The sequence below is a fragment of the Abramis brama genome (assembly GCF_963993115.1).
Source record: "Abramis brama genome assembly, chromosome: 15".
NCBI classification, from domain to species: Eukaryota; Metazoa; Chordata; class Actinopteri; order Cypriniformes; family Leuciscidae; genus Abramis; species Abramis brama.
Genome location: NC_139977.1, coordinates 37,314,593 through 37,339,526, shown reverse-complemented (window position 1 = coordinate 37,339,526; position 24,934 = coordinate 37,314,593). Strand labels below are relative to the sequence as shown.

Genomic DNA, 24,934 nt, shown 5'->3' with positions numbered 1-24,934 from the left:
CAGTGGTGTGGGGTGAGGGTGTATTATACACAATAAAGTGCATATCATACACATGCGAAAAACACATAAAATCATTATAGAAAACATTTTTTTTTAATTACAGAAAACAGCAGCAACAACATGCTTCTCAGTTCATCATGAAAAATACTTTTTTTAACATGAAAAAGGCAGATTGCTTTTTGTAACAATTTGAAATGAATGGAAGTAATGTAATGCAAAATATGAATTTAAATAACACTTTAGATTTAGAAGAAAAATATAATACAACAACAATATGCAAGCAGCAATGGGGCCACGAAGGCTCAGTAAACGTGGAAAGAACGGAAAAGCAAAGGATGAGTCCCTGTTTTTATCCTTTGACATCACGAGTGAAGATGCCGTCAGGAGCCTGAGAGTCCAGACGAGACTTTAGTGGCTGTTTCTGAAAATAATAACAAGATCCATTAATAATAAAGTCATAACTGAAAAACTGTAGCAACTGAAGCATCATAGATGCCCGTATGAAATTATGCTTAATACTCAAATCACATTCATCATCTTAAATATTATTGAATCATTTTTAAATATTAGCCTACTACATGTTAAAATTATGGGTAACACTTTACAATAAGGTTCATTAGTTAACAAAAACTAAAAATGAACAATACTTCTACAGCATTTATTAGTCAAGTCTCCTTTATTTATATAGCACTTGTTTCTTAATCTTAAGATTGAATCTTGGTTAATATTAATTTCAACGTTTACTAATACGTTATTAAAATCAAAGGTTGAATTTGTTAACATTAGTTAATGCACTGTAAACTAACATGAACAAACAATGAAAAGCTGTAACTAACATTAACAAAGATGAATAAATACTGTAACAAATGTGTCGCTCATTGTTAGTTCATGTTAGTTAATACATAAACTAATGTTAACTAATGAATATTGTAAAGTGTTACCGAAATATGTCGTTTTTCTTTGTCCAGAAAAAATGTTCATACATGATCAAATAAATATTACTTTTGATATATTACTACAATTAATGATTTCCACTACAAAAACTATGTTCTTGCTCAGTATTTTTGACTTGTTTTCCAGTACAAATATCTAAACATTCATTCAAATGAAGTGAGTTTATGATTAAAACAAGAACAAATATCTGCCAAAGTGGGCAGAAAAAAAGAAAAGAAAAAAAGAAGGGAAAACAGGATTATATTTCTGACCCCATTGGCATATATTTGTTCTTGTTTTAATCCATTAGAAACAAGACTTAACATTTTCAGTAATTTTGCTTCTCTAGTAAATGTATCTTGATTTAAGAATAATCTTGTTTTATAAAACAAGACAAAAATACTAAAGAAAGATTATCATTTTTTGCAGCAATGTAACTTTGTTTCCTCTCTGCTTATGATGTATCAATATCTCACCTGATATTTGGTCTTCTCTGACACACCAGAAGGACACTTTACAGTGGAGACTGAGGATAAACACACACATCTGGTTATCTTCATAGTTAAATACAGAAGATTAATTCATTCTACAAATCCAGCACATCCACAGCCAACATTAGAACAAGGAAATAACTGTGTAATGCACAGTAAGAACAAGTCTGATGTCTTTCCAGGAGATATGCTACTGTTTTTACTGTGCAGTTGATAAAGCCTTTCATAAGCTAATAATAAAAGATCAATATTGGTTTTAGATGGGTTTAATTATTCAGAATATCATGAATGATGTTGAACGAGTGTAGTGGATCTGTGTCCTCACAGAAGGACACCAGGAATGAAAGGGTTAATCACAACCTTAAGCAATTTACGGTAACACTTTATTTTGATAGTCTACTTTAGACATTCTACTATAACTTTGCAACTACATGTCAGCTGACTCTCATTAGAGTATTAGTGTTGATTATTGTTGATGATCAGAAGATCCGCTGTTTGGATTGTGACCGGCTGATATTGTTTTACTCACAGTTCGGTCTTAAATCATTCAAGCTGCTCCATCTGACGAGGTTTACATTATCACTGGTGTGTGTTTTCATCTCTCTCTCTCCTGTCTTCATGCGTTTACCCATTTATTATTCATTCATTAATCTCTGGAGTGACACTGTAGCAGAACAGCAAATAATAAATCACAAATGACATCAATTAAAGTATTTCATTAAAAGATCAAATAATCCAGTGATCAAATCCATAATCCATATGAAAATGTTTGATTACAAAGTTCCTTAAAATAGTAAAGTACTTCAGTAAAGTACTTAAAATTAAAGAAATTTCTGCCCTAAAAACACATATTAATATTTTAAAATGATGTTCAAATATATCACCTGTGATGAGAGGAAATACAGGATTATCCAGCGTTCATGTTCATAATCACTGAATATGATAAAGTCACACATGAGGATCCGCAGTGAATGTTTGAGGAGAAGTTTCCTTCAGACTCTGGACTTGTGTGTTCATTCAGTGAAACTTTGGGATTGCTTGGTTTTATGGGCAGGACATGATGGGCGTTACTAGGTCAGAAACCAGACCCTGTCAGTGGTGTTTCATGATCACATGATCACATGGCCACACCCACAACTGGTGCATTCATCTGTTTTCACCAGATTCTGTGTCTGTGTGGATACTGATATTTACAGTTTCATCGAGAGTGAAATAATCCTCTAAGGATGAGGTGAACAATGACACATGAACAAAACTGCTGGTGAAATAAAATAAAAAGAAAAGACACCAGCCTTTCACTCTGTACTGGCAACAGGAAACTTTGTGCAAGATTTACACAAACGGTATTTAAAAATACTGGAAAATTATTTTTACTGAAAATACAAATGTACTGTATTGGAAATATAAATATAAATATATAGCCATAAATCTTGTGGTCCAAAATCACATAACCGATCCGACAAGGAAGCAGATCCTCTTTCTCTTTATATTTCCTCTTCATGTTGTTCGTGTCTAGAGAGAAGAAACAAAAATAATTGTCAAATATGAACATCTTTTATCTCATTCACACAATTCAGTTCTTAGACTTTTTATGCAGCAGAACAATCCTGAAAACATTCTGATATTTATTACTTACAGTCTGAACTGCAGCTGCTCCATCTGACAAGATTCACGAGCTTCATGTTTTCACTGCTTTTCCTGCTTCTTTTCGTCCTTCATTCTTCTTTCTTTACTTTAAGTAGAATGTAACAAACACTGCGTGTCCTTTCACAGCAAATAAAGTTTCTGGAGAGTATCCTTAAATCCAGTGTGAGGTGGTAGCAGCTTATGCGCTTATAAATCCCTAATAAGATTCACTGCCGCCTAAGAGGGAGGGACGTATCATCTACTGACCAATGTGGAGTGAACCGATGAAGACATAGCATTGAGATACAGCCCATCTACAGAAATGGGGCGGGCACATTATTATAATGGGTTTATCTGATAGGCTTATAGAGAAATGGGGCGTGCACATTTGGTTTTCGCCCTGCCCACACTTACTCGTACTGGACTCAGTGAACCTTCCCCCAGCATATCTCACTGGAAAACCCCAGGGACTGGTTTAGTGTTCAGGGGTGGAAAACACAATGATCATGCGGGTGGAGAAGTTTCACAGAAACGATGAGATTACATTTAACAAAACAATAGAAACTCCACAAACAGAAACTAGACTCTTTTCATTCTGTTTTCCAGGACATTTCATGTGCACATTATGATACTCAAGCGCATGATTTATATTGTGTTTATTGGATGATTCTGCCATTCAAATGTGTTTAAATGCTTTTATACAACACTGTCCAAAACATGATTCATCTGAAAAAATAACAATAAAAAAAACATTGTTTTATAATGCTCATTTGAACTAATATTCATTTTCTGAGCAATAAAGTATTATGTAACGTGGTATGAAAGAGACTTTAATGACGAGGAATAAATCCAGCAAACAGACTTTAATCACAAACACCCAGAAACACGAACATTAACGAGAACGGACAGAGACTAAAGGAGAACTGAGAGTTTAAATCTACAGAGCAAACAAAAAAAAACAAGGAACATGTTTAGTAAATGAACAGGATAACGGTGAATGACAACAGACAGTATGGGGAAACGTATCACAGGACTAAACCCAGAAACACAATGAAACAAACAGTCATGACATGTGACAGAGTCTTATTGATTTCATTCTTTCCCCGAATCTTCATGATTGTCAATGCAAACTTTAGTAGAAACAAAGTTTAGTAATACTTTCTAAGGTCTCATTTAGTTCATGTTAACTAACATATCATGTTTTTTTTTTTTTCGTACAACATTTAATAACCTTTGTCAATGTTCGTTAATAAAAAATGCAATTATTAACTGTTTGTACATAAACTAATGTTAACAGATTCAACTTTTGATCTTAATAATGTATATGTTGAAATTAACATATAAGTTTGATATGCTGTATAAGCATTGTTCATTCTTAGCTCATGTAAACTAATGTAGTTAACTAATATTAACAAATGATAACTTATAATGTTAGGGTTAGGGTTAGGTTAGTTTAAATAAGGTGTAACTGAGAATGTCCAGAAAGGAGGAATATCTGAAGCATGCGTGAGAAAACCATCGCATGAGCAGTGTGAGTCTTTTATTGTGTTGTGATCTAATACTGTAGAAAAAGATTTAAGTGCTTCTACAGATGGTTACTATATAGTTTCTATTTCTTTATTTCACATATTTCTCTATTTCTGATTATATGTCTGGAGCTTCTCGTTGTATCACTGGGACTTTTACATTACAGAGTCGATAGTTTTATCCTCATGATGGGGATTATGGTCATAATATCACTGATCATATAGAAATCAAATGTGTTTCTGCTTCATATGAGACACATGATGATCCTCATTGAGCTTCAGATCAGATTCTCTGATTTCTCTTCACTGTCTCTGATCCTGAAACTAAAGGCCTTTGAGTTTGTGAATCGAGTTTCGCCATCTAGTGGTCAGAAGTGGTTTTAACATCAATCTTCTGTGTCTTCTGGAATACAATACAGATGCAATTTACAAAGACATTCACTGACACTTAGACCTAATGTCTTTTTTTTTTAATGCCTTAATTCTGTTTAATGCAATTGGTATTTTGTAGTATCAGATGAAACCGGTCTTCAGAAGAAACCAATGTTTAATAACTATAGGTTTCAATTAGATCCCTAATTAAAACAACAACACTAGTTTCTACACATAAGAGTTTATGATATCACCTGTGAAGTCTCCTTGTTTTCACCACAGGGGTCATCTGGTGCACAACACGTTTATGGAAACCTCAATATTAATATCTCGGCTCAGGATGGCTTCAGCTCCAAAAGCTGATCTCCAGTTTCAAAGTACAGAAACATTCTATACATTCATCTTCCGACTTACAACTATAAGTAAATGATATGATCAAGATCACTTAAAGCTCCACATTTACGACAGAAGGGACTTGAGTCTAAGACTTTTTAAGGGGTTCCTATAGTTAACTATAGTGTGCTTGCAGAAAAACTCCTCTTATATTGTGTTAGATTATCTCTGGTGAGGGAGAAGAAGCTGAAGTCACACGTAATACACACATGACATCACTGTTTTCACAAGTTCATGTTTTTGTAGTTTACACAGAGACGATAACGGTATCATTTTCAAAAACTTGCTCTTTGAAACCTGTTTTTAAAAGTTTACGTTTTCAGGCCCCCAAAACAGCGTTGTCGTGTAAATGAGCGGCCAAACTGCATGAAGTTTCCATTTTTAGTTGAAGATGGTGTCGTGTAATCGGCCTGTTAGAGGAACTTTACTATGGTAGTAGAGGTGTAAAAATGTGGCCATGAAAGCTTAAAAGGGTCATCGGATGTTAAATTCACTTTTATATGGTGTTTGCATATAAATTTGTGTTTGCAGTGTGTGGACACAAACACAATACAAAGAAAAAAATCCATTCACTTCTTTTTTTTATCCTCAAAAAGCCTAAACGCTCAATAATCAGGCCGTTTGGATTTTCTGAGCAATATGAAGATATATTGCTTATGCTCAAAACGGGTCACTGTGAACAGAGCTGTTTTTGAGGAGGTAAAAGTGTGTTTTACACAACCATTGAGGAATGTTAACCAAAGTATGTTACAAACTTTACAGTCAGACCCTAAAGCAGGGATAGGCAACTCCGGTCCTGGAGGGCCACTATCCTGCAGAGTTTAGCTTCAGCCCTCATAAAAACTCACCTGCCTGTATCTATCTAGTAATCCCGAAAACACTGATTGCCTTGTTCAGGTGTGTTTAATTAGGGTTGGAGCTAAACTCTGCAGGACAGTGGCCCTCCAGGACCGGAGTTGCCTATCCCTGCCCTAAAGAGTCACAGCAACTTGTGGAGAACGGGCGTCCGATGATCCCTTTAACAATTCAAAATGAAGTGTAAAGAGGAACAGAATACTTTAAAATAGTCACTTGTTTTATTGTTATTTTTAATTGTGTTTACCATAAGAAAATAAGAAAAGTTTTCAAAAATGAGTTTACAAGAAAGACTGATTTTATGTTCAGTGTCATCAGTGTCATCAGGCGTTAGTTTGTTTAAACATGAGGAGAAATGTGAATAGGGTATATATGTCTATGAAACTTTGACCAGTTAATTTAACTTTTCAGAACAACTTCCAGTTAAATGTATCATGTAAAAGCATGTTATGAGTGATGAATCGAAAGGAATTTCACCAAATTCTGGTTACTTTTGATTGTACGTACTTTTTTTCTACGTAAAGCATGTCAGATGCTGGTGTTTAATCCATCAGGGCGACACACAGCAATCCCGGTAAATTACCGTTGCAATAAAATAAAATAATAAAAGCTGCAAGACGTGTCTTAAATGTCAAAATGATCATCTAGCGCATATTTAAACAGATAAACTAGCTTACTGTAAACAGCACAGAGTAATCTCGTCATCTGCATAAGAACTTTATGATTACATCAGCGCGATCTGATTCATACGTGATCATACCGGTAATCTACAGAGCACTGGCAATTAACCGGTAATGTTACAACTTCTTTACTGGTACACACTTGATCTCCTAGCGGTAATTTACCATAAAGACTGTATGTGTGAAAGGGGCTAAAGTGACGAGTTTTCACACTTAGATTCAACAGCTCTGTGTGTTTGTGACTGTGAATGTTCTGCTGGTGCCATCAGTGTCATTTTAATATCAGTCTTCATTAAATATAGCTCACATCCTCAGACCGCACAGATTTCATCAAATGAGCTTTTGATTTTCATAACCATTACTGAGTTGCAACCTTACAAATTCAACAATGTCAGTGGAAAAATGTATGAATATCTCAGCATATTCTCATATTTCCATAAAACTGCACAGACATGAGAAGTGTGTCGGTCAGCGGTGTCCAGTTCTGCTGATGAAGGATCAGTCATGCAGAGTTCATCTCCAAACTTCAACACACGGGTTTCTGGGTCATCATGAAGAGATGATTCGCTGGTTTAGGTGTGTTTGATTGGTTAAGCTGTGTTTTGAAAATGTGTCTTTTCTAGTTCTTAGGAATTAGATGTGGAAAGATGTGAACATTTAACATTTATATAGTATTATATAATAATGTATGAACTTGATCTTTCTTGATATTACATTGATTATTAAAATATCCCTATATGTAGGGATATAAGAAGGAAGTATATAAGTAGGTTTGATGTAGGGATATACTGTATGCGGCCCTTTTTATATTTCTTCTGGAAATCTCTAGCCATAACGGGTCTTTTACTTTAGTTCAGGTGTGAGCTTGATGAATAAAGAATATGGGCAGATCTCATAGCATCCCATTCTCTTATTTGCTGCCCTCCCCAATTATGTATAGGGGTTTAAGTAGGACTTAATCTCCCCTGCGATTGATTTGGGCTGTAGAGCCTGGTTTAGGAGAAACTTTTGGGCAAACCACAATGCACCCAATGTTCTCATTTAACCCCCCCCCCCCCCCCCCACCCCACCCCACCCCACCCCACCCCCGCAGCATCAAAACCAGCAGAGTAATGATCAATGATGCAAACACAATTCAAATCTGCTGTACATCAACTTTAGACATACAATATTTTGGTTTAATTCAGTTCAGTGTTGATTCAGATCGGTTTAATAACGTGCAAAGACCATCAATTACGAAAATAGTTTAATTCCACAATAAATCAGCTCTGGAGAAAACAGTGATGTCATCATCAGCTCAGTCCGGGTCTCATCCAATAGTGTCATAAGCTCTGAATATACAAGTATACTATACAAAACATTTCAACATTGCTGTAGTGTTGTTAACTGCTGAATTATTCAGTCAAAACACATTTACCTCGCTTGCTGATTTTGATCAAATATATTCACATTTACACATTTGGCAGACGCTTTTATCCAAAGCGACTTACATTGCATTTCAAGATACACGTTTACATTCTTATCAGTTCTTGCTTTCCCTGGGAATCGAACCCATGAAACCCATCGTACCACTCTACTGTTTTAGCCACAGGAAAGCATATTAACACACACAACCAGCAGTTTCTGTCAGGTTACAATCAAGATTACTGTAAAACTCAGATTCAGGTCAGATGTGTTCAGGAAAGGCTGTCCTATATTCATGCAGTCCAAACATGTACTATATAAATATAAAATCCATTCATACACATTCATCTTATATACAGTAACAGTGCATGTCTGAACCGTGAACTTATTATTTGTTGAAAAAGGAACATGATGGAGAATATTTATCAGGTTAGATGAATCACACTGCTGCTTTCTGAAAGGAGAAATACAGAAATATAACACAAAGATCAATATAACATCAGATTTCTGCTTCAGTTTCTCTCTATTTCTCTGTATTTGTGTGTGTCTCACCTTTTCTGTGACTCTAAAACATCACAATGAATCGGTGAAACATGAGAAACTGTGAATGAAGAACACAAACATCAGATTATAGCAATTCCTGCTCAAACAGCGATAATTAATAAATCAGTGTCACTGATGGAAAGATCTGCCAAAAGCTCACAGTTGTGGATATACATTTAGATACAAGTTCCAGAATCTACAAAATGTGGGTATTTTTAACAAAATTAATAAGAATAAGCATAACACCCCTTAAATTAATTTCACGTGTGCTGCTAAAAGATGTTTTAATATGGTGAAATAAACAAAATAACTATATAAACTTATGACCACAACTGTAATTTGCTTCTTGCTTTTCCAATACAGAGTGAATGAAAATTCATAGTTTAGAATTGATTTTACACATTTTAGACACCAGAGAAAATTAAAACTGTTGATGATGAAAAGTTACAGTTTGATATTAAACATCATAAATACTCACAGTTTGGTTTTCCGCCATTAATGCTGTTTCGTCTGTCTAGACTCGGCGTCTTTTTCTGTTTTGGTTCATTAGATTGTAACGTTTCGTCCTTTTGGTTCCCCATTCTTCTCTTTCTCTGTTGTCCACATGTGTAATTATCCTGTAGTGTGTGAAGCTCAATGCATGTTCTCCCATGCTGTAATTTCTCATATATTCTGACTTTGGTAATTTCTGTTCAAGAGAATACAGTAGTTCAGTTCAGAGTGAAGTTTAAAGTCAATTAATGATTGTTGAGCAATACAGGTTTACATTTCAGTTTCACTATAATATAGGGTTGCCAACTTTCTGGAAAGTGCAAATATCTTTATATAATTATACTTCCATTATAGTTAACAAAACATTAATACATAAAAACAGCTAAGAAAATATAAAATATTGCACTCATACTGCATTAAAGCAATTCAACACCTGTATGTATATTTTTGTGCTCTTTTCTTTTTCGCCGGCTGCTCGGATGTAGTCATTTTTACATTTCCCGCTGTTGTCACTTGTCGTCATCGTTGCTACGATACGTGACTCACAATGACTGAAACGACCAATTAAAAGGGCATTCTCTGATGATGTTCCAAGATGTTAAAAACGCTACGCTGATCATAGACACACGGGGAGAAATTAATATCTACCGCACCGTCGGGTTTTTTTTTTTCTTATCATAGCCTACAGATGTCTTCGTTCATAGTCTGACATATATTAGAAGCTATGTGTCTGTCATGGATTTGCACTGAATTGATTCTCAAAAATACGGAACAAAAGTGCGTTCCGTATCAGTTCAATACGGAACAAGACTTTTTATGTGTCAAATACGGGACGATTCCGTATTATACGGAACGGTTGGCAACCCTACATAGAGACATTAATGTCTAGATTTAAATAAATGAATAAAAATCTCTTTACAAAACAATTAAATATAAAGTGTTTTAATTACCTTGTGATGAGCAGAAGAGAGGACACATCCAGTGTAGATCTGGGATCAGACCGCTCAGAAAGATCAGCTTTTACAGTGAAGGTTAAACTCCTCCTCTAGTGATATATAGACTCTGCAGTTTCACTTTCAGTTTTGAGCACATGCTGATACTCATGCTGATACACAGTCACAGTCACATGCCATTCAAGCATGGGCGTAGATTTGGTTTGAACATTGGGGGGGTTGAAGTTTGGGTATGCCTCCTTTTCATGTGATCATGGTATAAATATTGGGGGGGTTGTAATGCATAGATTTAAATATTGGGGGGGTTATCTCCCCCCCAACCCCCCCCCCACAAACTACGCCCCTGCATTCAAGTGACACATTCCCACCTCAATACTCAACTTTATATTTCTATACTTAAAGAGCATAATCTCTTTTTCTTATCTGAAGTTCCTCCACAGAATATCACTAAAATAAATTTTTCATATCTGTCCATCACAAACTTCATGAAGTTCAGAAAATGACGACACTTGTTGTATCCAAAATGGTCAATGTTTATGATAATATCTTTATTCATATAATTTATTTTATTAGTTATACTTTATATATTCTTCTTCTTTTAGATGTTATTGATTTCTTTAATCATATATTGTCTACTATATGCTCTGATATGTTTGATTATTTCTTCTGTGCTGTAAGATTGAAGTGTATTTTTAATTGATTAGGTGGTGTACTTGTATCAAAATATGTCTCATATATCTATTTCCATCTATCTTTGACTTTTGACCAGTCACTCTGACCTAGCCTTTACACCAACTATGACATAATGGATACATAAATATGTTTGACCTTTTCTTAATAGACGTGTTACATCCCATGTGATTTGTGTTTTGGAGTTCCCTTTCGAAAGGGGAACTCGCACTCCTCGATGACTCTTTGGGGAATGCCTCACGTGAACCGTGTCTGAAACGCTTATCTAATCACGACTAATCCTATTGGCCGGCGACAGTATATGACGTCATCACTAGTGCGACCCGGACGTATAAGGGGAGTCTGGAGAACACGTCACCAGCTTTTCATCTTCAGGGACTGTTTTTTCTTTACACTTCAACCTGAAACTTTAAATGGTATTCATGGCTATGTGAAAAAACGTGTATGGATTCATGTCTAAGATATTTGACACCTGATGACACACACAACTTGTGAGTTTACTGTTTCAGCTCAGAGCACATATGATCAGTTCTTGGGAACAGGGACAGACATCTGTACCAGTCGGTTCAGGTCCCGCTCGCGCTGAGCAGAGGCTGGAGCCGTGGGGTTTCAGAGGGAGCTCGCCGAGGAGTTTGAGAGAGTTGTTAATCTCCCACGCCACTCAGAGACTCGCGAGTTTGAGCTGCTGGATGAGTAAGTGTTGTCACTAACATCCTCTGATCTGACAGCGAGTGCTCTGCTGGATATAAACACAACCAGCCCAAGAGAAAAGGAGATGCTGATGAGGGTGAAGAGGATTTATAACCCGAACTCCCACAGCCTCCCTGCCCTGCAGATGATGAGTTGTGAGTGTTATGTAACGCGCTCAGCGAGGCTTCAGCTGCTGTAGGAGCACGTAAGGAAGAAGCTCATGGCAGACTTGTTTCTTTCCAGCCATAACGCTCCAGCTCTCGTGAGCCTTCCATTCCTGCCCGATCTATACAATCAGATCGAAAAGGCATGGAAGAACTCGTATTCAGCGAGCAAACTACGCTGTCGATGCCCCAGTTGACAAGATGTTCACAAACTATCTTTCCATCTTGCATTAGTGCAGAGTTGTAACTTAACCTTGACTGAGAGACTAGATAATCATCGTCTTGTTTTATGAGGAGTGCCATCACGGCCATATTGTACTGGTCTCCACAGATGTTTCTGCTGGAAAGTGCACATTTCATTTCGCGCATGTGCATATAAATGCATGTTAATGCGCGACGCGGTTCTTTCCCGAGCTTCAGTTTATAAACAAACACCTTTGTCCTTTGTCATTTATCAAACATAATAAATATTCTATAGTTGTATTATACCAATTTCTCAATTTTTTGTCAGGCACAAAGTCACAGAGCACATCCCTGGAAGTGGCCGGCGTTAGCAAGCAAGACACAGACAGACTAGAGAGAGATGCACATCAACTTAACTTTACTGTTCTTTGCTGACATTAAACTTGGAGAGGAGAGAACACAAGTCTGCCTGATCACTGTTCCCGCAATGAACTCTTATGGTGTTTTTTTCTCTTTCTTTTCCTGACCAGGATGACCTTCATTTTCTCATCGATATTGTAAACTTTGATTGACACGCTTTGACACGAGGGGGAGGCGGGCCTTGAGTAATTTGCATAGTGTGCATATAGGGCTGATCGGCTTTGCCTGTTTCCCCTTTGCCCTGATCTTCTTGCCATTTAGATCTCGTGTTCTTCTCCCCTCTTCGTCAGTTTATTGCTTGTTCGTTCATGGCCATTACATACGCCTGTTTCGTCCTGTGTGTGTGTGTGTGTCTGTGTGTGTGTGTGTCAGACGAGAGATATCACCTGTTATCCTGGGTCAAGCCTGCTAGTCTGTGCTGCTGATTCTGCCAAGTGGAGTCAGTGCTTGTCGTTACCAGTGTGCACTTTCTGAAAGCAACTACCTGCCTTTCACCCCGCCTGTTGCAGCCTGGTCCATTTGAGTTTCTTTATCCGGTTCTGCGTCCACCTTGACGGCTGGTGACCGGCAGACAGCCTATTTTGACATTTATCTGCTTTTCAATAAACCAAAGGACTAAATATTTGAATAGGAAACTTCCGGTGTATTCCTTAGATTTCCATAATCATTAATGTGGGGGTTTCCTTGCTAAAACACCAAAAGGTTCAACAGGGTTTCCCCCAAACATTTCAGATGATTCATTTCTAAAGTGGTTTCACTTCTTGTTTGGAAAGCAGTGTCAATAGAGTTTGAAAATGCTTTTATAAGACTTATCGCTACAGATAAACATAATCTTCTTTCTTAACTACAAGAGATACACTGCAGAGGCCAGATCAAATCAGGCAAAACTTCTCCCAATAATAACAACGATACAAAATATGACAAAAATACATGAAAAAGATAGAAGAATATAATGATAGTCACAATTCACTTAAAACCAATGCCACAAAAATGATCAAACTGTCTTATTAATTGCTTAAAAGTTCATGAGGAATCCATTTAATTTTTATTTGTTTATTTGGGTTTATATCACTCTAAAGGTGTCACGGCTCCACCAGATCTACAGACTCCACCCACTCGTTCACTCTCCCCTGATTACTAATCACCGCACCTGTACCTTGTCACCTGTTCACTATATACATTCACTTGCACCACTCTTCATGGTCTGATCTCGTCTCTCCATGGACACACAGACTCTACCTCGATCCTTACCTGTTCCACTTACCTGTTATCCTTGTCTTCCGATCCCGTTCCACGAACCTGCTATTAGTGATGGTGAAATGAAGCTTTGTGAAGCACTGGGGCTTTCCCCCTCGACTGTATCATAAAATGGTTCATTACTCAAAGCTTTTCAACACGTTGCACACTAACGACATCTTGTGGTCAAAAGGTGGAAAAGCTGCCTTTCTGTCCCAGAAGACCTTTTTTTTTTTTTTTTTTTTTTTTTTTATAAATCACTTTCTGCTCTGTAAACCACAAAGCAATACAATTAATCCTCATAATTCAAGTGTTAGTGTTGATGTAGTTCTTATACAATGTATGAACAAACAACTGTATGAATTAATTTATGAAAAAATAATAATAAATGGGACTAATTCACTTGTACAGAAACAGTTCTTATGAATCTGCTTTGATCTACAAATGCAGCCTTATTCACATAAACTTTAGCCTCAGTCCTAATCCTACGAGTTCATAGGCAAGGCTCATGTAGGCATGCATATAGGCCTAATCAAAAAAAAAAAAAAAATTGTGGAATGGTGAAGTGCTTGTGAACTGGGGAGCTGACATTTTATTTTGTGGGTAATTTAATAAATTAATGTTTTTTATTAAGGAACACAGCAAATTTGAAAGTGTTAAATTAACACTCATAGTGAGAAAATTAACACTTTTTCGGGGTTTATATAGGTCAACACTCAGAGTTAAAGTAACACTTTAAATAGTGTTACTTTTTTTACACTTGCTTAGTGTAAAAACACTGTAAGTGTTCACCATTAACACAGCAAGTGTTCACCGTTAACACCATTAGTGTTCCCCTACCTCATTTACACCAAGATAGTGTTGAAACTACACTAGGTGTCTTAATATCTTAACACCAAGATATTTTTTTCCACACTAATACAGTGTTCATACAAAACCCTGATTAAGGTAATTAAATTTCACTAAAAATCTGTGCCTTCAATTAAATAAGTCAACAGGCTGTATCAGTTTGAAATTTTATTTTCAACAGATGTAACAATTATACCAACACAAAAGTACAATATTTTCACCATCATCTGACCCATATACACTGCAGATCAAAAGGCCTGTAGAACTTCAAGCTGTTGGCTTTTACAAGTTCACCCAACTCACAATATCTCTGTACTTTAAATGCATGACATTCTGAAAAATGTTCTGTGAAAAGTTTATCGACAATAAAATACACAGTGCTGTCAATGAAAAGTAACTTCAGAATCTGACTGAAAACAGGAATTTCATTCTCACATTGCATTGAGGTCTTGTCTATATTCTGTCCCATCTATTTGGACCCAGTCCATGAAATGAATGCTTGTCTGTTTGGGATTCAGTAGCATTCCAGCCAACTTTTCACCATTGTCAACAGCATTCCAACAAAATGTTTTCATTGGTCCACACTCAACTTGACTCAATGGTGTTGTTTCCCAAAGATTGACAACTGATGACTTTAAAGAATTTCAAAAACATCCCCAAATCTGTCAGTGTATTCTTAAAAACTATGCTTAACCTCGAACCTCATGCTCAAAACGTGCACTTACGGTTCAAATTTTGCGAACACAGGCTGGATAATGCACCATAATGTGTGGTCTGCAGGAAGGTAAAGTTGACCAGGGCTTCGGCGTAGGACAAGTTGAAGACATAGTGAACTTTCAAAAGTTCAAAGGCACTCAAGAAGTTGGTTTCACAGCAAGGGATAAGGCACTTGTCCACAATGACGTGGTCGATCCTGCCCTTTGATCCTTCCTGATCCAAGTAGAAATGGCTGGTGGCCCTCCCTCACACCGAGATAGCCTTCAATACTGGTGCAGGACTGAAAAAAAATATTAAACAAGAAAAAACTAATTACAAGGTGAAATGATAAATGCATTAAACCTGGTGCTCTTAACTTGATCACATTCAAATTAACAAAAAAAAGAATTAAAATCAATAAAAAAAACAAAAAAAAAACTATATGACAAACCTTAACCCAATATGTGCCAGACAAAACCAGTTGGTATCATGCTTTGTGTATTACAGTGAAAGGATAATGTCATAAAAAGGAATCCCTTATTCAACAAACCTGTTTTAGATCTTCACCTCATTATGTAAGAGCTCCATTAACTAAATTAAAGGGTTAGTTCACCCAAAAATGAAAATCCTGTCATTTACACACACTCAGGTTGTACCAAATCTGTATAAACGGGCTGCTTTGGGCAGCCATTGACTTCCATAGTAGGAAAAAAAAAATACTATTAGAGTCAATGGCTGCTGTGGGATTCCAGATTTATTAAAATGTTTAATTTAGGTTTACATTGAATTTAGCATGTTAAGGTCAGGTATAAATTATGATTATCAGAGTTTTCTAGCAAAAGACTCTGGTCAGTCCTGATTTACTGAAACTCTTGGAGTTTGTGTTTTAGCAAGAAAGTCCAGCCAGTCCTGTACTCGGGTCTCAGTGTTTGAATAGATATGCTGAGTGGATTAGGGTGGGCAATGCTCTCAGTCTAGAACCGGTTCCTAAACCTGTCTTTTTCGGTTCCTGCCCCTAAATGTATATAAACTGTAAGAGAACATTCACGTCAGGCTTGGTGACTGCAGCTGCCGACGGCTCGTGTTCTCAATAAAGAAACCTGCTGAAGAAACAACCAAGTCTCCTGGTCTTTCGATTCTAAGTTCACAACACTGCCTAAAGCGGCCCATTTACAAACTTTCTTTAAAATACCTTCCTTTGTGTTCAGTACAAAGCGATGGATGAATTTTTTGAGCAAACTATCCTTAACCCTCAGGGGTCTGAGATCACGCCGGCGTGATCTGCTGGCTTTTTTTTCTTATGAGTTGATTGAGACCCGAAATTCTCTTTTGACTTTGATTTTATAAAACAAGTTTCATACATCAATCGATTCTGTTAAATGTGTATTATTTTTGTGTATACTCACAATAAAAACATAGTGTTGTGCTTTTTGCCAAATAAAGAAAAATAAACACGAAGCGAGTTCTGCCTACTCTCTGTCCGTGTAGTCCATTCTGAAACGCGTCCGAAAATGAACAATAACAAAGCGAATACTCAGTCAAACAGGCATTCAGACACACAGGCATGAAGCTTGAATTCTCTTCTTTTTAATGAAGTAATTTATATAAAAAACAAATATTCTCATCTTGTGAAATCTGTATTAAAAGAGAGCGATTCCAGTCGACCTCATTAGAGCTAATTCAAATGTAATGTGACTCCGCCCACGGAGAGCGCGTGCTATTCAAACGCAAATGGCTGAGGTAATCCACGCAATCCTGTGAACGCCCCCCCATCAGCTCGAGAAAACCAAAACACAAGTTTATTCAGAACATTACTTGTTTACAACGCAGCGCTGTGAGGAATAATGAGGAATATGAGGAATACGAGCTGAGGAATACTAGTAAGTTTTTCCTTCTCGGGTTTCTGTTTATGAATGAATGAACGGCATAGATGCGCGCTGTTTACCACAGCTGGCAAAAAACAGTATTACGTGACAGTTCTCCATTATGGACGCGAGCGCTCTAAAAAAAGTACAAATCCTTTCTTTAAAACGAATTTCGTTTTGTATCAATTGTATCTTAATTTTAATAATTTTTTCATTAACAAATTTCCTGGATTTAAAGTAAATATAGGCTAGCAATCACAACATAAGGTGCTTGAACTGGAGATCATCAACCAGACCAGTGCCTACTCGCCTCACATGTCTAAAAAATGTGAAATATATTTACAGAAAGCTTTATTACATGCATGAACGAATAAAAGAATAGAAAAAAAGGAACATGGAGAAGAAAATCTTATGATACCTGTCGCTTATTTGTGCACATCAGAAAAAATAAATAAAAAACAGCTACTTTATAAATGGATCAACCCCAATCCTCACCCCAAACATCAAATATTTTCAGTAATACCTATCTTTACACTTAATTATCATCATTTTAAGCGTGTGTAAGCGTATTTCATGAAAACAACGTTACAGTCAGGTGAAATATGAAAGACAACATTTTGTTTAGTAGATTTGGGTACAGTTTTTACTGTAGAATATACTGCCTCGTCAAATAAGCTTTTGTTGAGCAATTTCTATATATAAAATAGCCTACTATTTTTTGTCAAAAATAAAGTCATCAACTAAGATGTTAGCTGTTCCAATGTTGGCTATATTCAAAGTAATGAATACATAGATAAAATGTAGGCCTATAATCTTTTTTTTACAAAGAAAGAGTACACTTGAAATATTGTTGAAATTGTAATTATTGTTGTAATTGTAACCTTTTTAATAAAATAGCAAAACATATTTACAAGATAGATGTAAGCAAAATATTAAATGGTCCTTGCATTGTGGCTCAGTCAGTTGTCACACCTGAGTGAATGGCTCATTATGCAGAGTGGGTGGGACAAGGTGTAAACCACTCCTCGTTCACGCCCCCCTCGCATATTGGCTTTCCAAGCAAAACCTGTTTTACATCAATTTAAATCAATGTATGGTTTTATGTGAACGATAAAGCAAGACTATTTTCACATAAATTTGAAGAAAAAACTATAGGCGATGATATCCTTTAGTCAAAAGTCTTATTGCCACATATTTAGTAAGTGTTTTGTGGCCTTATTTCTGCAACTTTCATTTTTATTTTTTCCAATAACCACGCATAAACATTATTCTCTTAAAAATTCAAACATATACATGCATGTTGATCAGATATTTTGGTAGCCCTGTTTGTGCTATATAGAGTGAATTTACACCTTTGCCATTAACATGTTTATAAATAACTGAAAAAAGCACAAATGTCAGAGCATGTCAGAACACCTCCAGGGCCCAGAAAACAGCTCAGACTCCAGAGGGTTAAGTGTGTCAGGTCAGAGAGACAAAATGTGCAGAGGGTTCAGTCCCAATGACCATGAATGAAAACCACTGCATTTTAGGGTTTATAAACCAAATCTTAATTTAAATATTCACAATGACTTTGCAACAGTAATGTGAGTTTTACCTTATGGAAATGCACAAGTCTGTCAATAGCCTCTGTTGGACTGATCTTAGTCGTCTTCCTCTCTGGAGGCGGTGGCAGGAGATGCAACAGCAGCAGGACAGATGAGTGAAATGGGACAGCGACTCCAAGCAAACACGTTTTGGGATCTTCCTCGAACAAGTTAAGGCACCAGGAGATGAACCCTGTTCCCTTTTCCGGATCGTAGAAATACTCCTGTGAAAAAGACGAGAACACTTTTTGCAAAATCTGAATAGTCATTACATAAATAGATAATAGAAACTGTTATTACATGCCACAAAAAAGGAGTATATAACTTCATGTCAAACATGATTGTTTCAAATATACCTATACAAAAGATTCTTACATAGCCCTCTGTTGAAAACGGGTCTCTCTGGTTAGGAAAGAGAGAAATAATGCCCAAAGCATAAGTTTCCCGCTGTTTGCAGGTGGGGATCCTCCTGCAATATAAAAAAATATATATGGTTAATGGTAACTTAACTTTGTCTACATCAGGGGTGCCCAATCTTGCTATTTCAAAAACCACACGGGCACACCTCAAACACACCTGAAGCAACCAATTAAGGTCTTCAGGATCACTTGAAAATTAAAGGCAGGTGTGTTTGATTAGGGTTGGAGATGAACTTTGCCGGACAGTCGATCGGCAGGAGCAGGATTGGGCACCCCTGGTCTACATCTGTGTGTATTTCTTGCGTCTGTGCATTGAAGTCTTACCCATGAATCTCTGACAGAGAAAAGCAAAACATCATTTTAATGTTTTCTCTGAAGGCATTCAATCAAACACGGCTTTGTCTAAATGTTTTTTACTTCTGAAGCAAGAATTTTCCATCACAAATCAAATTAAAGGGTTAGTTTAACAAAAATAAAAATGTCATTAATCACCCTCATTACTTCCAAACCCATAAGACCTCCATTCATCTTCAGAAAGACAGATTGAGATATCTTGATGAAATCAGAGCTTTCTGAAACATTCATAGGCAGCAACATCATTGCAACTTCAAGGCCTAGTGCTGTGCTGTCCTTTATGTGGATAGCGACTTTACTATCTGGGCTTGGTGGTAATTACGTTGCTGCCCATGGATGGTTCAGAAAGCTCTTGGATTTCATCAAAAATGTCTTCATTTGTGTTCTGAAGATTAACGAAGGTCTTATGGGTTTGGAACGACATGAGGGTGAGTAATTACTGACATTTTCATTTTTTGGGTGAACTAACCCTTTAAAATAAAATAGTAAAAATAATTATAGGCCTACACCCTTGTAAGTTCTCATTCTCATGCTCTTAACTGAAAAGTAATTTTAACAATAGCATGAAAAAATATAACGTACTAAGAATGGACAATACTTCTACAGCATTTATTAATTTTAATTTAACTTCTTAACTTACCTTCATTGAGAAAATCTTGTAACGTACAATCACTGAGCAATTTCACAAATTTCTTTACACCTTGATGGTACTGAACTTTTACCAGCATGATGAAAGCTGTCGGCCAAGAAAGATGCAGATTATGACGTTGCTAATATTAAAGCAGTTCAAGCGAGCCACTGTTGTAAGAAGCTCCATTTGTCACCCCACAAATGTTACACTAAAGTGAAATCGCGGCAAATTAATTCGTATCTACTATCATGTAACTGTATACGATTACAGATGAAGCGTGCACGTCAAACACACATGCAGAGCAAACAGTCATATGCTGGCAGAAAGTTGAGCAAAATGCTTCTTGCTTATCTGATAATTTACCGTTGCATTTTACCTTGCAGACAAGAGTAATCGCTGTAACTTACTTCCTATAACATTAAAAGCTGCGCGTTCAAGGTCAACGTAATTTAAAAAAATAAATAAATAAAGATTCGCGCGTCAGTCAGAGATTATTTGTGGAACAATGCACAGTTAACAGTTATACTATAATATTGGAGCTAAAAATGCATTACAGTGCCTTATTTGGCAGCACAAATAACGTGAGCCATAAGAAGGGGAATGTGGATTCGTACAGGGCTACGTACATTTGCGTTAATTTAACAGTTAAGTTAAACAAAATCACAGAAATAACCCTGTTATCTTTCCCTGACTCTAAAATATAAGAAAACTTAAGCTTAAAACAGCTAACTAACATAAACTATGCAACTTACCTCAGTTTGCCAACGAACAATTAAAACGGCCTCGAGATCCAATCGGTGGTCTGTCGTGTTATCTGAAAGGAAATAACGTTAGCACTCAGGCAATGTTGAAAAACGTACTAATATTATTCTGAATGGTGAGAAATGTAAACTAAACATGAAAATTGTAAAAAAAAAAAAAAAAAAATGAACTGGTTATAAACTATTATAGCCTACCTGTTTGAACGCTCCTCTCCTCGTGGTCGTCCGCCATTAAACAAAAAGGAAATAATGTGCAAGGACCGGAAATTGGATCAACTCATCACCAGTGTAAATTATGTCAACTCGCTGTAATGACGCTGACTCTGACCACTGATTTACTCTGCAAGTGTTGATGCCATTCAAATCAACACCAGAATCACTTTTTAACTCTGAAAAATTAACACCATAAAAACAACTCTAAACTACACTGGATATTTTGCTGTGAACAGGACTTGTTCAACAGTCCAGAGGGCTAAGTCTATTTCTATTTAAGTGTGAGGGCTAAGTCTATTTCTTTTTCTTTTACTATTTAAGTTCAATCTGTCTTTGTCTTACATGACCTTTCAGTCGTCCGGTATTAATCCCTTGTACTGGTAACTGGTCCCTTGCACTAAATACAGCACAGAATACAAATGTTGAAGATAGTGTGACATGGTAGACAAAGCGCTATGATAGTCCATCATAAATTTCTTTTTTAAAATATTTAAACATTTATAAAATTATCTCTCTTGACTGTAGAAGTAAACTTCTTCTTCAGGGTTATAACATCAGAGGTGTTACAAGCTGCTCATGTCTGATCTGATCTAGTAATGGCAGAAAGCTCATGTCAGTTTTAAAAGAACCCTACATTGGTGAAGGAGATTGTGCTATAGTTGCTACAGCTCATTTAATAGAGATTAAAGAGTATTATAATTGCTCAAACAAGAATTGAGGAGAAAATGTTCAATACACTTTTCCTCTCTTGATCTTTATTCATCTGCTTGTAGGTTTATGATCTAGTGGTTTAATTTCAGTTTGTTTTAGTGTTATATGGAAGAAAGAACTATAACTATCTTAGATAAACGTTTTTACCGTGAACCACACACACACACACACACACACACACACACACACGGAGAATATTTATCAGGTTAGATGAATCACACTGCTGCTTTCTGAAAGGAGAAATACAGAAATATAACACAAAGATCAATATAACATCAGATTTCTGCTTCAGTTTCTCTCTATTTCTCTGTATTTGTGTGTGTCTCACCTTTTCTGTGACTCTAAAACATCACAATGAATCGGTGAAACATGAGAAACTGTGAATGAAGAACACAAACATCAGATTATAGCAATTCCTGCTCAAACTGCGACAATTAATAAATCAGTGTCACTGCGATGCACTGAAAAAAATATTTTCATTCATCCAATTAAAAAAAATTAGGGTAATGGTTCACATCTACATGTATATTTTATAACTTGAACCAATGAAAAATAAATAACTTACCCTAACTAATATTTTCTATGCCTATGAAAAGTATTTTATAAAACTTGGTACAAAGTACATTTTTCATGTTGAAGAAAGTCAATTAATTTAAATTCTATTTTTGATCTAAACAAAAATATATTATATATTCTCCAATCAAATATATATATAGATTAAATTAAACAATTATGTATCATTTTTAAAAATAAAAGTTAATAGAAATTATTAATTTTAAACAAACAAAAAGATATGGATTTAACAAAACATGTTTCCCATCAAGGAAAATTGCTTAATATTTGATCTGATCCAAAATCTAATAAATAAAAAAAGACAAATAATTTACATATCCACAACTGTAAGCTTTTGGCAGATCTTTCCATGAAAGATCTGCCAAAAGCTTACAGTTGTGGATATACATTTACATACAAGTATCCATCACTCTTTCTTTCTATCTCAGTCTCCTCATCTTGCTCTGTCTCTTCCGCTCCTAAAGCTGAGCTTTTTTAATTTATTGAAGCTACACATTGTATTATGTTAATTCTCAATATCTACATATTCACTATTAATCTTCTTGTGCCTAATATGATGAAAACGGCTTTGTTAATGTTTCTTGTCCCCTCACAATGACAGTAAACTAATTATTACATTACACGGAGTTCAAAAAAAGTTCAGTTCAAATGGCGAAATTATGACAAATTAAACACATTTCATATGTTTTAAAGTGAACATGAATTAGTGTGGTCTACACTTAATCACACGTTTTAGGGGGGGTAGGCAGAATATACGCCATAAGAATAAGCAAAACAGGCTTTAACTGAATTTCACGTAGGCTAATAAAATATGTTTTCATATAGTTAGGTGAAATAGACAAGAAAAAATATTCACATCTTTTTAATTAAAAACAAAAACAAAAAAAACAACAAAAAAAACATAAACTTATGACCACAAAGTTGCTTGTCGCTTATATACTGTATAGTGAATGAAAAGTTATAGTTTTGAATTGATTTTACACATTCAGACACCAGAGAAGATGAAAACTGTTGATGATGAATGATATTAAACATCATAAATACTCACAGTTTGGTTTTTCGCTATTAATGCTGTTTCGTCTGACTAGACTCGGTGTCTTTCTCTGTTTTGGTTCATTAGATTGTAACGTTTTGTCATTTTTATTCCCCATTCTTCTCTTTCTCTCTTGTGTGTAATTATTCTGTAGTGTGTGAAGCTCAACACATGTTCTCCATGCTGTAATTTCTCATATATTCTGACTTTAGTAATTTCTGTTCAAGAGAATACAGTAGTTCAGTTCAGAGTGAAGTTTGACATCAGTTAATGATTGTTGAGCAATACAGGTTTACATTTCAGTTTCACTATAATAGAGACATTAATGACTGGATTTAAATTAATAAATTAATAAAAATCTCTTTACAAAACAAGTAAATATAAAGTGTATTAATTACCATGTGATGAGCAGAAGAGAGGAAGCATATCCGGCAGATCTGAGAGATATAAACCACATATAACCCGTCAACACTGGCTCCTGCTATCAGTTTCAGTCCTGCATAAACACTGGAATAATTCAGTGACAATCACAGTTATTCACTCCACCTCAATACTTCTTGTTTTATAACTGAAAGTGCAGAATCTGTTTTTTTTCTTATCCTGCTTCTCTAGTCTGTTTGTGAAATGAACTTGTCATCATTATCTGCTGTGCTGAGATCATCACAAACTCCAGTAAATGCTGAAGACGCTCTTTACTGAACAACACCACATTAAACCAACAAGGCACTCACAACAACAACAAATAAATCTCTATATTTCTCCTCTGCTCTTGCTTGTCTCCTAATCTAGCTTTCTAATAAACCTGATATTATATTCTATAAATATTGTGGCTTTGTGGCAAATTACTTGTCATATTTCTCATTTGTAAGTGGATAAAAGCATCTGCTAAATTAATAAATGTAAACATTGCAGTAAATTTACAGTGTTTTGTCTGTGCTGTCTTTGTTTAGTATTTTGCTGTATTTTATTCATAACCATGCTTTGTATTTACTCAGTTGTTCATCTTTAGTGTGTTTGTAGTTGTGTGTATCATGACTAACTGATCTACTGTAAATATTGATTTATTTCTCCTGTTTTAAGATATAACCAGATGCTAATAGTCAATAATGTGACACAAATTAGTCATTTTATTCCATATAATTTCATAGTTCAGATCATTATCATGTCAAAAACATCTCACAATTTTTTTGTACATTTTTTATTTAATTTTCCTTTTAAATGTTTACATTTGTAGCATTCACACTTTTTAAATAAGAATAATGGGTAACACTTTACTAAAGATTCCATTCATCAACATTAGTTATTAGTTAATATGAACTAACAATACTTATGCTACAATACTAGCATTTAATAATCTGTTGCGTCGGGATGTATATCTTATTTTGGTTATGTACATTTGAGATGCAGTATGCACGTGTTTGATGTTTTGCAGTGCTTTGGTTTCTCCCTGTTCATCAACACAATGTGACATGATGTTGATCTGCTGTGGTTTGCTCATGTAAGATATAAAAGGTTCAAGTTTCTTCACACTGCAGACGGAAGTTCTGTCTAGTGTTGTTGAGATAGTTCTGCTGTAAAAGTGTGTGTTGTTA

The 24,934-nt window shown here is 35.7% G+C and overlaps 1 protein-coding gene and 2 long non-coding RNA genes across 5 annotated transcripts; all 3 read right to left on the bottom strand.

Annotated features, from left to right (window-relative positions):
- Nucleotides 1-75: 75 nt before the first annotated feature.
- LOC311097324 lies at nt 76-3,328 on the bottom strand. The gene is made up of 5 exons (XR_014609244.1): nt 3,061-3,328; nt 2,309-2,936; nt 1,954-2,088; nt 1,410-1,459; nt 76-421 (listed from the first exon to the last, which is right to left on the bottom strand). It is a non-coding gene; the product is annotated as an uncharacterized lncRNA (long non-coding RNA).
- Nucleotides 3,329-8,109: 4,781 nt separating this feature from the next.
- On the bottom strand, nt 8,110-10,385 carry LOC311096842. Its single transcript, XR_014609142.1, has 4 exons — nt 10,266-10,385; nt 9,302-9,511; nt 8,833-8,881; nt 8,110-8,734 (listed from the first exon to the last, which is right to left on the bottom strand). It is a non-coding gene; the product is annotated as an uncharacterized lncRNA (long non-coding RNA).
- Nucleotides 10,386-14,655: 4,270 nt separating this feature from the next.
- On the bottom strand, nt 14,656-23,879 carry LOC311097589 (uncharacterized protein). Of its 3 annotated transcripts, XM_084137393.1 has the most exons (9): nt 23,741-23,879; nt 23,358-23,560; nt 22,065-22,113; nt 21,008-21,966; nt 20,804-20,865; nt 20,061-20,156; nt 19,023-19,116; nt 18,659-18,871; nt 14,656-15,497 (listed from the first exon to the last, which is right to left on the bottom strand). In XM_084137393.1, exons 6-9 carry the CDS (start codon nt 20,146-20,148, stop codon nt 15,464-15,466), a joined length of 429 nt encoding a protein of 142 aa, XP_083993519.1. In that variant the 5' UTR covers nt 20,149-20,156; nt 20,804-20,865; nt 21,008-21,966; nt 22,065-22,113; nt 23,358-23,560; nt 23,741-23,879; the 3' UTR covers nt 14,656-15,463. The 3 variants fall into 3 exon arrangements, with proteins under 3 accessions (XP_083993519.1, XP_083993518.1, XP_083993517.1); XM_084137392.1 differs by having other exon boundaries at nt 20,804-21,966; XM_084137391.1 differs by lacking the exons at nt 20,061-20,156; nt 20,804-20,865; nt 21,008-21,966; ... (1 more) ...; nt 23,358-23,560; nt 23,741-23,879 and adding an exon at nt 19,391-19,562.
- Between the last annotated feature and the right edge of the window lie 1,055 nt (nt 23,880-24,934).